We start from the raw sequence: 14,669 nt of genomic DNA, 5'->3' as shown, positions 1-14,669 counted from the left end.
GCCGCTGCAGGGTCAGTTGTGTCACGTTCTCCAGGGTGGCCCTGTGCACAGAACCCTCAAGGGGCCTCCCAGTGGAACCCAGATTCTAGAGCCAAGCACACAACGGCTGAGAAGCCCTTTCAGAGACCCGACTTGAATGCAGAGAAACGTGACACTGACTGTCTCAGAGGCTGTTACACGCAAAATAGGCCGACTGCTCCCCAGGGGTTTTAAGGCAAAATCACAGTAATGGGTCATCCTGGGGGAGGTACACACCATTTGAAAAGATGGGGGCCCTTCTGCTGAGTGGCCCCGTTTGTCCTGTGGAATCTGACGTCTGTTCTGCAGGGTGGGGGAAAGTCTCAGCAGCCGGACACTTGGGATGCTGTGGGACCATCTCTCAGAAAGCTGCCCTGTAGCTTCGTCGGGGAGGGGCTGCTGGGGCAGCCTGTGCTCGTGGCATTCAGCATCACTGCCGCCTGGCCTCGCCGTGGCAGCCGGTCTCCTAACTCACCTGATAGCATTCGTGTGTGCCGCATCATCTTGGCTGACTGGATGGTAAGCAGGACTCCTGCCGGGGAGGTGTTGGTGAGTGGATGGCGAGAGGCTGTATGGCCGTGCCATGGCTGGGATCCTGGCTCTGCCAGCGTGCCCTGTGGTCCATGCGCCAGCAGGGCACAGGTGGGGACGTGGCTGGGTGGACCATTGACTGCGTTAGGCCTGTTTGTCTCATCCTGGAGCTGGGGCCCCCACTTCATTGTAATGGCAACAACATACATAGTAGCCGGGTTCTTTCAGGCTTTAAAGTAACAGTTCCAAACTCACGCTTTTGTGTCCTAGCCCCTGCCTTGCCTTCCCGCCTGTGGTGACAGGAAGCTCACTCTTAGGGCCGAGGCTCCTATACATTCTAATGAGAGTCACACCAAAGAACTGGGATTTCGGTGACCCTTTCCCAGGCCAAAAAAAGGAAAAAGGAAAAACTGTTAGTTTTCTGAGCTCTAAAGTCTGTTGTACAGAAGTGTGAAAAGAATGAACCAGATGAGAGAGCCGGTTCTCTGATTTTATTGTAGACAGTAAGGTTCGTATGTATGTGGGGTAAGATGGTTTAGTGTGTCTCAGATTTTTCCTAACGCCCTTGACTGGCACAGCTGACTGAAAAAGCATCTCTTGGGTCCTTGGGGAAATGCCCGTGAACTTGCTGATACAATCTCTGCAGGCTTCCAGCTCATCATCACATTCCGTCTCCATGGGCTGGAGTCCTTTTCCATCCCAGTGGACACAGCGCCACCGGGAAGCAGGAGGGGACAGAGGTGGCATCACACTGCTGCCAGCACAGCTGAGTAAACACCCCTGTTCCGTCTGCTCAGCACCTTGCCCCCCATCCCCTCCCCCCCAGCCCTGGGGCAGAGCTCAGGTTACTCTCAACATCTCACCCTGCATCGTAGCACAGTGCTCACACATCTGAATATGCCAGAAAGTTACTGTCACATGTGGTGGGGGCGGGGGTGGGGGGGAGAAAATTGAATGTCTTGAATCTCCAACTCTACAACTTGAAGAAACTTCTGAGAATAGTGGGAAAGCATTTTAGTGACAGGAAGTGCAGGGCAAGCAGATAAATACACACGTGCACACACTCTCCACCCTGAGTACTTACAGGGACTGGGTGACAGTAAGTATTAAGTATGATAAGTAGAGAATCAGAGATGTGAAGTGTCATTCTATGTCATCTGAGAGGCAAGCACATGCTGTGTAACAACCCTAAGCCGGAGGTGTGGTGGGGTGTTTCTGGCCCTCAAACTCTTCTTCAGAAGCTGGAATACAATTGCAGTCCCCTCACATCCACTCTAAGAGCGCTAAGGCCCCCTTTCAGGCCAGGGAGTCTTCTTGAGGTTTTGCCAGTTTAGGAAAGATGCTTATCATTTTATAATTTATCTGCAAGTGCTCACAGCTGCCTTCCAGGGATTTCTGTTTTTGTTTGTGTCATTGGCTTTTCTTTAGCTGCACGTGGGCTTTTTGGAGAGTTGCTTCTCTGAGGTTTTCCAGACCCTGAATTCCAACAGTTCAAATAGGTATCGGAGTGGGAACCTCAGGCCACCTGCACAGACGTGTCCTCAGCACCTGTCTCCAAATATTTGTCGTAACTGAATTGGAAATATTTGATTGGTTGAGACTGCAGGAAACCGGTCACACGTTAACAAAACTAGCCAGCCATGCTTTCTCCCTAAAAATTCTTGATTTTACATATAGTACATGTCAGCAGGTTGAAAACAGTATAAACGGCTGATATCTGTTTTCGGCCCACAAACCCGCAGTGTCACACGGTTGAGCCCACTGTCCTCAAGGCCCATTGCCCGAAGTGAGTTCACTGTCAATATGTCTCAAAATCAGGGGAGGAAGAGCAAGAGGCACTTTTAAAATCCCTCATTCTGTGTATTCGATCCCCGAACTGTCCAGCAGGAAAAGCCAGTCCCCTCCCCCGAGTGACTGCTATGGCCTGAAGGTCAGCAGAGGGAAGTGTGGCGGATGCACTGACACAGGCAGCCCTGAGAAAAACAAATTCAAACACCCTCTCTCTTTCTCCTACAAACAGGAACAAGGAGAGAGTGGCGGGATGATATGGAAACGTTCCAGCAAAGGAAGTCGCACAGAGGCTCCTGACTGATAAGTGGGGGAGGCCTTTGTGATGCGTGCAGCGCAGTGGCTGTTGTTCCAAGGCCCACCTGGCAAGTGAGGTATGGGCTTGCCCCGAGGTGGACAGCGCGGACACGGCCGCCTCCGGAGGGCTGCTGATGCAGGACATCACACGTGTTCTGCCCTTTCATCACGCTGAATGACAAACGGGAGTCACAAGACAAAGAAAGCTTCCGGGGTGGATCTTTAAACAAACAAACAAACAGTTTAAAATCAAGGTTCCAAAGTGTGACGCCTGTCTCAGATCTGCCGGCTTTCGGGGGCAGTGATGTGACGGAATGTCCAGTAATAAAGACTGACTCAGAAAGCGGGGGTGAGCCCTCGTTTGTCAGCTGCGCCTGACAGCCAGTCCTGCAGAGAAGGAAGCACAGGTGAGCAGGGCCGTGGCCGCAGGACTGTCCTGTATCTGACCGCAGCATGCAGACCAGGCCACACAGACCTTGGCCCTTGGCTAGCCAAGGGTAACGTTACCAGGTTCCCAAGTTCCTCGGAGAGCGCATCTGGAGCCACACCGCCTCTTTGCGGGAGAGGAGAATAGGAGGGGCGACAGGGGCGCGGCGTGTGAGCAAAAGCCCGAGTGTGGACACAAGTGAAATCTGATCGCGCGCCAGGAAGTGTGAGGCCCAAAGCCCCAGAGGAACCTCGACCTTGAGCGGCCCGGGGTCATGGTGGTCTGCTGAGCGGGAGGCGGCGCGCGCAGCCTCGAGAGGCAGCGCTGCCATGGAGAACCCGGTGGCCCCCTGCGTCCTGTACCCCGGCGACGACTGTGGCCGCAGTGCCGAGCCCGGGGGCGCCTTTGCGCAGGGAGCGTGCGGCCAGGCAGGGGCCCGCGGCGGCGCGCCGGAGGCTCCGGGAGAGGGCAGCCTGCAGCCGCCGGATGCGGCCGGGGGGGAGGGCGCCGCGTCCCCGGCGCAGACACCCTGCAGCCTCAGCGCGTCCCTGTGCTTCAGCTCCGGGGACGACTCCCCGCCGCAGTCCCGCGCGTCCTCCGTGGAGGGCGCAGCGGCCTCCCCGCCCTCGTGTCGCAACGGCCAGCGGGTGGTGCAGAAGCAGTGGGAGGTCGGCAGCGCGGGCGCCGCCTCTCCCGAGGAGCCCGCGTTCCCGGAAGAAGCCGCGTCCCCGGAGGAGCCCGTGTCCCCCGAGGAGTCCGGGGACGCCGCGCCTCTTCCCCCCGGCGTCGGGCCGGCGCACGGGGAGCCCGACCTGCTCATCGAGGTGTCCGGCCGCCGGCTGCGGGCGCACAAGGCGGTGCTGGCGGCGCGCAGCGACTACTTCCGCGCGCGCGCGTCGCGGGACGTGCTGCGGGTGACGGGCGTGGGCTGGGCGGCGCTGCGGCTGCTGCTGGCCTACGCGTACAGCGGGCGCATGGCGGGCGTGCGGCCCGACAACGTGGCCGAGCTGGTGGCCGGCGCGCGCCGCCTGCAGCTGCCGTGCGCCGCGCAGCGCGCCACCGACGCCGTGGCGCCGCAGCTGAGCCTGGCCAACTGCCTGGAGGTGCTGGGCGCGGCCAAGCGGCAGCGGCTGGCCGAGCTGCGCGACGCCGCCTACCGCTTCATGAGCGACCACTACCTGGAGGTGCTGCGCGAGCCCGCCGTGTTCGGCCGCCTGTCGGGCGCCGAGCGCGACCTGCTGCTGCGCCGCCGCCTGCGCGCCGGCCGGGCCCGCCTGCTGGCCGCCGTGCTGGGGCCGGCGGGGGAGCGCGCGGGCAGCCGCCCGCAGAGCCCGGCGGGGGACGCGGAGGGCCGCGGCGAGGCCGCCGTCTACTGCTGGCACGCGGCGGCCGGCGAGTGGCGCGAGCTGACGCGGCTGCCCGAGGGCGCGCCGGCGCGGGGCTGCGGCCTGTGCGTGCTCCACAACTACCTCTTCGTGGCGGGCGGCGTGGCGCCCGCGGGCCCCGACGGCCGCGCGCGGCCCTCGGACCGGGTCTTCTGCTACAACCCGGCCACCGACCGCTGGAGCACCGTGCGGCCGCTGCGGCAGGCGCGCTCCCAGCTGCAGCTGCTGGCCCTGGACGGCCACCTGTACGCCGTGGGCGGCGAGTGCCTGCTCAGCGTGGAGCGCTACGACCCACGCGCCGACCGCTGGGCTGCCGTGGCCCCGCTGCCCCGGGGCGCCTTCGCCGTGGCGCACGAGGCCACCACCTGCAACGGCGACATCTACGTGTCGGGGGGCTCTCTCTTCTACCGCCTGCTCAAGTACGACCCGCGGCGCGACGAGTGGCAGGAGTGCCCGTGCAGCAGCAGCCGCGAGCGCTCGGCGGCCATGGTGGCGCTGGACGGCTTCATCTACCGCTTCGACCTGAGCGCGGCCCGCGGCGACGCGCCGGGGCCCGGGCCGGCGGGCGGGGTCAGCGTGCTGCGCTACCACTGCCTGGCCAAGCGGTGGAGCCGCTGCGCCGCGCCCCTGCGGCCCCCGGGCGCGCCGGCCGGCCTGCAGCCCTTCCGCTGCGCGGCGCTGGACGGCAGCATCTACTGCGTGAGCCGCGCGGGCACCTGGCGCTTCGTGCCCCCGCGGGACGGCGAGCCCGGCGCGGACGCGGGCCCGGGTGGCAGCTTCGAGCCCGAGGCGCTGGGCGCCCCTTTGGACGTTCGGGGCGCGCTGTTTCCCTTCGTGCTCAACCTGCCCGAGAGACCGGACAAAGGCGAGGAGGGCGCCGCGTAGCGCGGGCTGCGGTCACCTGGGCGTCTCCCTCCGAGCCCTGGGTCCGGGAAGGCCCCTTGGGCTGAGGTTTCCCCTGGGAAGGGGGGGCGAAGGGAGTGGGGGAGGGGAGAGTCGTGGGGAAAGCCGCTGGCTACCTGCTCATTTAAACGTTTTGAAGTTAGAAGCTTGTTGCGGGGGGGCCCCCAAGACTTTTTGCAGTGCTGTTTAAGGGCCGCTTCCCTATCGCGCGTTCCTTTTGCTTCGCTTTGCTTAATGGGGTCATGTGTAAGATGTAGGGCAGTGCAAATAGGTGGCCTTACAGGTAAAGACACAGGATACCCGAAGGAGAAGGAAATGGAGTCACAAGATGACACTTCAAGGTGGGTGGGCGGGCCAGGGTGCACTCAGGGTGTACTGGGGTGTATTCACGATGTACCTAAGCTGTGTTCACGGCCGAGGGTTTGTGGGGGGGGGGTTCCCAGGATGTACTAGGGGTGCACTGGCGCCCAAGTGGAGTGGACAGGAGGCCAGACTTGGGATTTGGGGGTACCTTTGCTTACAGCACCATGAGGGGGGAACGTAAAGTAGGCTCACGTGAAGTTTGTTAGCAGAACCACTGAAAACAGGCACACGTGTTTTCGCTTGTGGTTTAAAATGATGACTCTCAAATAGAGATCTTAAACTCTTAGTTAAAAAATTCTTGCCACCATGTGCTTAAGTTTTGGTTGGCTCAACTCCACACGTAATCAGCATTCACAGGAAAACCTTTGATTACGGATATCTCCTGTCCAGTAAGCTTTGGGTGTTCCCTCTGCCGTCCCACGGGCACCGCAGCTGAGGTCAAACCTCGACACCCTGAAGAGCAGCTCCAGCACACTGTTCAGATGAAATGGGTTTAACATTTTCAAGTTAAAGTGTGGTAATAATTACGTTCATGTTACAGTAATGGTTTAGTATTATTTGCATTTGAAAGCTTGGGTGAGTAAATGTGTACCAAAGGGCTTGTTTTGGAGAAGAAAAGCTGACTGTTAAGGGTGCTTGTCTATGTTGACCCTCGATAGCCATGAAATACATTCAACCACTCTCATTTTATGATGGACTCAAAGATAATGATCCCCCTCCCCCAATAAGGTTAAAATCATTTCTTTTAGACAGTTCTGAAGACAAATATGCAGGAACCTTTTGAACCCACAACTTAGGATGTTTTAAATATGTGTTATGTAGTTCTGCTGAGGGAAACTCAATTTGGAAAACACCATTCTAAGAACACGAAGCAGAGGGACAATGAGCACTGAGGGGAAATAACATATATTCAAATGGCAGGTTAGCAGGTAAACCACATTTTTTAAATTGTGAACTCCAAAATACCATAATAGAATTAACATGAAACTCACTACTTTGATAGGGCACAAGGATTAAAAACAAATCAGTTGATCTCTCCTCACTTGTTACAACATTTTACTTTTCAAATATGTACAGTTAGTGTGGGGACAGAGCCCCAGAGGGCAGTTTCCAGGCTCTCGGCCTCACGTGGGAAGGTGCTGGCTCAGGTAGTAGATGGCCGTCAGCTGTTACCAGTGAGCCATTAGCCACAGATATAACTGCCGTGGCTGAGCTAGCAAGGGCAGATTGCAGTTAGCAAGTGGGGTTGGTTGGCAGAGAAGCGGATGGCAGGTTGCGGATAGTGTGGCTCCTGCTTCCTGTGTCTCCAATCCAGCCGCCCGCGAGAATATAGCGGTGTGACTCCCCTACCTATGGCTCCGTGGGGGTTCCTGTTTGGCCTCACCATGTCCTGCGTTCTTGTGCGGGGAGCAGGACCAGACACCCCGCAGGACAGGATTTCCTATTATAGTCTAAGGATAAGATATGTGCTCATAAACAGGCCAGCTGATGTGGATTTTGAATGCAGTCCAGTGTTTGATCATAAGAGGAAGAGTACGTGTTGAAAGTTACCGGAATGTAATTAGATGAAATCACGTGTAGATTACTTACTGATATTTACTTGTGAATCCAGTGTAGGAGTTATGTCTCTGTAGCAAGCAGTGGGTAACTGGGACACAGGTTAGGCTTTTTAAAGAGTCTGTGGTTGTGAAAGTGATCAGCTAAGTGTGTTTAGAAATGATCAGCTTGATTCTGTTCATGTGCCAGAGAAGTGGAATCACTTATGGTTTCAGTTAGCGGGGTCAGGGTGACTTGTGCGCTTGCTCACAAGCTCAGCAGGTATCTTGGCCACTGGGTGACCATCTTAGGAAAGAAGAACAGACCTCTAGTGCCTGACTGTGTCAGCGTTTTATAGGACTATACTAGAAACGGTGGTAAGAAAAGAAGTTAGAGCAAAAGGAAACAAATGATGCTGTTTTTAAAGAAATGGACATTTCATAGTGGCGTACATGTTTGTCTAGAATTTTACTATTTAGTCTAAAACTTTTATATGAAGTGGAACCAGGCTAATATTTTTATTCTTTAAATATCAGACTATAAAATGTTATCACTGTGACTTAACTTGAGAAATCATGCCTTTGGTGTTTACCATTTAAAAACAAAACGCTGAAATTGGGCTTCCAGAGTCAAGTCGTTCCCACAGAGGTGCCGTGTGTCAGAAGTGGGCAGCCACACAGTGATGTGCCCAGGTGGACTTTTCACATATTGTTTTGTGATTTAATTTGATAAAGGAGTGCCTGCACTAGACATAGCATTGCTTTCTGTGGCCTCAGAGTCCCAGGGATTTGTCAAATGAAATACCTGAGGACACCTAAAAGGTCAGCGAAAGGATATAGAACATTGTATGTCATATTTCCAACTAGTAGCATCACATAAAGCAAACACTAGAGGACCTGGCAGGCCATGAGGACCAGTTGTCTTGCTTTTGGGGGCAGTCCCTGGGGCATGGAGCCACAGGTTCACAGCAGTTAAAGGAACGGGAGAGCCACCCTCTCCAAGGTAGTTAATTGGAGGTGGCTGGAGGGGAGGGGAGCCTTGCCTCTGGCAATATCCTTAGTCTGTATCCAACACTCTTGAAAAACAGTGCAGAGCTACTTCTGCTGTTTGGTCAGTTGTCACATGAAGCTAATGTATTTAGGACGTCTATCCATGATTCTCATGCAAGGGGACACTGGGATCCAGGACAGCGTGGCATTTTCGTTTGTTGGCAAGCAATGACTTGTGTTGTCAGTCAAGGTTCATGTGGAAGCCAAGGGAATGGGTTTCAGACGTTTTTGTTTTCTTTCTGTTTTTATTTCTGGTCTTGGGAACAACCCCAGTGCTGCTGCTGACTCAGTGCTTTACAGAGCTGCGTTTGGATCTCGGTGATTTGATTTCTGAGTCTGTGGCGACACTTGTTTCTTTTCCTTTAGGAGACTGTATGCTGCAAAATTCTTGTGCTACTTAGTTGCAACTTTTACCTGTATGAGCTTTACTACAAATACTTAAGAAAATGAATCGTAAATACTTAAAGAAAATGAATCGTCAGCTCCATTTCTGTTCATTTCTCCTGTCACTTTGGTAATTCTGGTGGCAGGGGTCTAATGTGCTGGTCTCCTGGGTAACTTCCTGCACAAGATTCTGAAATGGGACGTGTCTGCAGTCCTTCACTTCTTCCTGGAGCTGAGGTGGTTTCAGGACGTCGTCTGTGGTAACACCTTGGTGCAGTGACTGTAACACAGTGCTGTCTTGTGTTCTGTCTTATTTAGGCACTTCCCTGGGTTACAGAATGTTTTATTTTGGCATTAAAAAAAATCAATGTTTGTAGTTTCCCTTTTCCTCTGCAATGTTATTCATGAGAAGATAATAAGAGATGAAAATGGAAACGTGCCTGTGTGTTAGTGGCGCCTGAATATACATCAGTAGTAGTGTCCTGTGACCTCCTGCACACCCAGGAAGGTGCCTGGACCACGCAGCTCCAGCTCTCGGCAGGTGCTTTCGACGTGCTTAGTGACTTGGTCTGAGATGAACTAAAGTAAAAGGCTGATGTATTCTCATGTGACAGTAAGTCCTCCAAAGCTTTCCAAAGCTCTAAACATACTTATTACCAGTAAACCAAGCTAGTCAGGCGCGGCTCAGACGCTCATGCTGTTGTACAACCAGTGTATTATCAACGCTTTAGTTTTTCCATCCTGGGCACAGATGCTGTCAGACTTGTGTGTATGTCCGTTTATGCCGAGATAAAATAAATCATTGGAAAATAAATCCCTTGCTCCTGAAATCTGTATCGCCATTGTTGTCCTTTCCATATCAGCAGCAGCACACCAGCTGAGGGGTACTCTCATGAGAGGTGAGTTCGCTTGGGGGAGGGTTAGCCTACCTGCTGGCCAGGGTCTGTCCCTGAGGGCCCTTCCAGCGACAAGTTCCGAGTCAGGAGTCTCTGAATACTTCCTAGGTGGTCTGGATGCCTCTGCCCTCTCCATTCGTCCCCCGTCCTCTGCCCCGCAGGTGGTGGACTGTCATAGTTCTGATACCCAGCACACCTTCTGCACGTATGCATTTAGCCTTTATGAGTGGAAAGTCTGAGTAACGATCTGTGGATCCGAACATCTCACACGAACGTGGACCCAGCGTCATTGTTCGTTTGTAAGGGTTCTTTAAAAAATGATTTCTTTTCCTCCTAAAATCTTTATTTATTCATGGGGGGAGGAAGGCTGCTAAAGAAATATTCTTAGGCAAAGGGCGTAGACAGAGCTCACTGACCTGAACTTACCATTTTCCATAGTTTCTTTCACAGCATTTTCTTCTGCAAAAATATAATTAAATCTGAGCTTTCCCATAGCTTTAACTTTTTTCCCTGCTGCGTTTTCGGATTTTGATAGTAAATCAGAATGATTTTCCTGGACTTTGGCATCTTTCCAATTAGATGTAATACCACGAAACACATGGGCTTCTCAGACTGAGGTGATGAATCATAAAACAAAAATTAGGGCAAAGGAAGGATGCAGGAAAAAGTCACGTAAGTCTAATATTCTTGTCCAGCGAGAAAGGAGCTTGTTTAAAACTTCTTCAGACAAATTATTTTTATAAAGAAGAGTTCATGGTGCTCAATTCTTCAGAGATTATAAACGAGGCACGTTAAGGCCCTTTCTTGGGTTCCCCATTTTGCTGGTGGCCAGTGTCCCTACGCTGGGTGCTGGTGTGAGTGACCTGGGCACTGCTGCTGGGTTTGTGTGCGACCCCGGTGGTCCCACGGCAGGTATCCTCCATGAGGACACCCTCCCTGCATCGGGCAGCCCCCTGACTCGGGCAGCGCCCCTGACTCGGGTCCAGAGGTGAGTGACCCCAGAGTTGTGCGGCCCCATGTGGAGTGGACCTGTTCCCTCGGGACTCAGGGGCTGAGAAGTCCAAGTGGGAAGTCCAAGTGGGACCCACTGGAGCATTCGCTCAACAAAGGGGACTGAGCACCTATTAAGTGCCAGGTTCTGTTCTAGGTGCTGGAACTGCTGGAACTGCCCGGTGAGCGCCGCAACAGCCTGCCCTCACCTCAGGGAGGTGACGTGTCTGCTCCCCAGGTGTGGCCCACGGCGGTCCACTGTCCACTGCTGCAGTCAGGGCTCAGTGTAATTCAGGAATCGGACATGACAAGAGTTCTTTGCCCTCAGCCAAGAGCAGTCGGCGATGCTTAGCGTCATTCGTGAACCAGAAGGTTAGCCTGTCGAGTGGCGATCACGTGTAGTCGGTAACGCCCAGGCCACAAGCAAGTCACTCAGACTTCCCAGTGCCTTGGTTTGTCCACATATAAAATGGGGAAACTGACGGTAAACCCTCTTTTAGTGTGGATCAGAAAGTGCTCTGCAGAGGTGTCAGTGTGACACCACTGTGACAGTGGCACCTCAACCAGCGACTTTACTGTGGCCAAAGGTCTCACTCGCCAGAAACCTCAGCGTTTCCCAATGTGTTCACAGACTCTGCCAGTAAAGATGATGACATGTGAAAAGCAGTTTACAATGAGTTCTCTTCTGTCTCACCAGCAGTCAGGGAGCCCAGGAGCTCAGAGGGAATTGTTCAGTATCTGTCCCTGTGTGTGCACTGAGGGCTGCGGGGAGACTTCTCGTTGGGCTCAGTGGCGCTTGGTTGGTCATTCAGTCATTCAACACCTGCCTCTGTATCTTCTGAGCATCAGCCGTGAGCTCTGGGCTGCCTGGGCACAGAGCAGAGCACCCACCACCCACGGGTCCTAGAGTCGGACGGGACGTGGGCACGGGCCTGGCTCCCTGATTTCTCCTTCTGAGCCAGGCAGGACCTTCACACCGTCCTCTCTTGGAGGACTTCATCTCGCTCCTGCTCTGGGACCTTCTGAGGCCTTCTGTCCCCTGGCACAGCCTCTCCTGTTGCCTGGAAGCACGTCCTCCTCTCCTGGTGGCCAGCCTGTGCGCCCTGGGGGGGGGGCAGTGGACCCCTCAGCTGGCATCAGGCCCAACCCAATGGAGTTAAGGCTGACTCTGCCTCTCGGGGGCTTGCATTACCGTGTTTCCCCGAAAATAAGACCATGCTGGACTATCAGCTCTAATGCATCTTTTGGAGCAAAAATTAATATAATACCTGGTCTCATATAATATATAATATAATGTCATATAATACTGGGTCTTATATTAATTTTTGATTTAAAAGACGCATTAGAGCTGATGGTCTGGCTGGGTCTTATTTTCGGGGAAACACAGTACCTGGCCAGCACCTGGGAGACCATGTGTGCCAGTCTCCTGGGAGGTCACACTGAGGGTCATCCTAGGAGGAAATGCTACGTGTACATACAGTGTCCTGACTTGAGAACTTGACTGGCAGTGAACTCGAAAGGCTAAACTTAGCATGGGTTCTAAAATCAGTGGGAAGGACCCAGCAGGACTCTCACTCACCCTTTGACCTGTCACTACACTGAGTGCTTGTCCTGGCGGATGACCCCTTCCTGTGGTGTACCTGTGAGTGTCTCTCCGTGGGTTCTTTACCCCATTTCTCCACGTCCACGCTTATATGCCTGTGGTTCTACAGCGTCCTGACACGAAGGATGGGCATGCTCACACTCACGGTCAGGTCCAGTGACCAGCCCAGTGCTGCCACACCACGTCCACGACTGGTTTTTCCTCAGAAGCTTATTTTGTAGGCAGCCATATATTTAAAGAATCGCTGTATTAAAGGGGCCACCATTCCTTTTCAGTGTTTCCCACACTCATTGGTTTTTACATTGCACAGATGTGATTACGTTGTATAAAAAGAGTTATAGGAATAGAAACTTCCCAAAATATAATTCTAGAAAATATTAAACATCTTCTAAAAAGTCAAATTCAGTGCCTGACACGAGGCATTTCTTTTTAAAGGTAACAGTGTGAAAGTATCAAGTACGTGGAAAGAGAAATGTGGCCCGTATTAATGGACACAGTGGATCAGTTGCACCTGAGAAAGGAGACTTTTTAAAACCGCGTGTAGCAATTGATGGGGGCCTCAGCTGAGGCCACGAGCCACGATCCAGTAGACACACGTCTTGAGCTCCGTGGACCTGCCATCCCGAGGAGGCTCCTGCACAAACGCGCCATGTCCTCCTGTGTCCATCTCTGCACTGAGTGCATCATCAGTCCTTGCATGAAGGGCGTCTTTCTGCCCCTCGTGCCCAGGCTCCAACGTAGAGGCCAGAGACGGTGCTTCAGACCCTCCTGGCCACCTTCTCCAGCTCTGGTGGCATGTGTGTAAAATTCTGCAGGAAGATGGTGACTTAGGCCAGCTGAACTGTGACTGTGACACAGGCTTGCAAGTGCGGCCTGCTCGGTCTGTACCAGCCGTGGTGGAGACCGTCATTCTGGGCAGGGTGCCCTTGGCTGCACCAGCATGCAGGCCTACTCTCCGTCCGCCCTCCTGGGACGCACCCCGCGGGTCAGCTCTGCCTCCACAGACAGACTGCTGACGCCCGGCTGGCCGCGTAGAACCTCCCCTTCTCCCTGCACCATCCTCCTGCGCTGAGCCCTGAGGCTCCCATTCCGTGAGCAGTCGTAGGCCCTGGACGAGTGCTCGGGGACCTCTGGGATGTCCCCAGGGCCTTCATACGTCACGCGGAGCCAGGTCGCCCCTCCATGGCTGGGCCTGGGACCTCTCCCATCAGCGCACAGCTCACGCACCCCCTTGTCCTCACCAGCACTTGGTTTTGGGCAACTTTCCCATTTCTGACCACTGGATGGGAGGGCAGTGTGTCTTGTTTTACTTTCCATTTCTCTGCCAATTGATGGGATTGGAATTCCTTTCGATACGTTAACCACTTACTTCGGCCACCGACTTACCTTTCCTGTATATTTTTCTTTGGTGTTTTCTGTTGGTTCACAGTCTCTTGTAGGTTTTAGACACGGTCTCTGTTTGTTTTGAATGTGTTCTCTCAGCTACCTGCTAGCTCCTTTGGTTGGGGTGGTGCATATCTCAGCAGTGCTCTGACGCCTAACTTGAACATCAAATTCCTTCATCATTTTCCTTACCCTTTGTTATCTGGGGGTTCATTTTTAACAGTCTGACCAATAAACGTTTACTGTTTGTTAACAGTGATATGTGATATGGAAACTCTCCAATCTCTTAATGTGTTGTTACGTGTTTCTTATAAAAAGAAAAAAGAACCTATTTTGTATAAGTAACTACGTCAAAACATGTTCTCTTCATACACACAGCTGTGTAAACCTACATTCAAGTCAGTTACACAAATAAACCCTGAGGAATGTGGTCTGTCCCACAGTGACCAGTTACTAAGGGTCAGCAGCTTTAACAAGGGACCCGGGTGAAATACCGGATGGCCTGACGTGAGACCCGAGGCGGGGAGCGGGGGCCGGGCTCCAGCTGAGGGACGTGTCACCCGAAAAGACGAAGCCTTTTGTCACATTCAGGGACGTAACATGAACGTTGAAAAAAATGAATGTAAACCTTAAAATTCATCACAATAATGGCATATGTGTCCTGACACTTACATATGGTCTGAAAAAAGCAGAACCAGATAAGGGAAAGGAATCAAACTTGGACAGTGAGCAGGACACTGAAATCCAGCGATGAGGGCGGTGCCGACTTAGGAAATACTGAGGAAACCCCGGGGCCACAGCAAAGCGAGGCGGCAAACAGCCCCCACGCACAAAAGGCCTTTCTGAGCCACACAGCACAGAGCGGGGCTCTCACCGTGTCCCCCAGAGCCTGTAACAACAATTCACTTTCAGACTCAGAACTGAGATTTGCACAAAATTCAGGAGAAGTAGAACCTGTCTTCACAGGAGGTCACTTCATAATACGTTTCACACATGTGCCACTTGGTCTCTGCCACATCAAGCCTGACTAAGCGTTTGGCAGGATTCTTGTAAAGAATTATCGTGCAGACTTCCAGACCCAGGATGCGATTTGTCTCTTACACGTTACACGCCTGC

The 14,669-nt window shown here is 53.5% G+C and overlaps 1 protein-coding gene across 1 annotated transcript in view; it reads left to right on the top strand.

Annotated features, from left to right (window-relative positions):
• Window positions 1-1,026: 1,026 nt before the first annotated feature.
• Window positions 1,027-14,669, top strand: part of KBTBD11 (kelch repeat and BTB domain containing 11) — a 33,310-nt gene continuing 19,667 nt past the window's right edge. Inside the window, exon 1 of the mRNA XM_081046171.1 lies at window positions 1,027-5,311. Within this exon, the coding sequence (XP_080902297.1) occupies window positions 3,391-5,311 (1,921 nt within the window). The 5' untranslated portion in view covers window positions 1,027-3,390. The remainder of the gene's footprint in view (window positions 5,312-14,669) is intronic.

Source organism: Rhinolophus hipposideros (assembly GCF_964194185.1).
Source record: "Rhinolophus hipposideros genome assembly, chromosome: 4".
Lineage (NCBI taxonomy): Eukaryota > Metazoa > Chordata > Mammalia > Chiroptera > Rhinolophidae > Rhinolophus > Rhinolophus hipposideros.
This window is presented reverse-complemented; position numbering and strand designations above follow the sequence as displayed.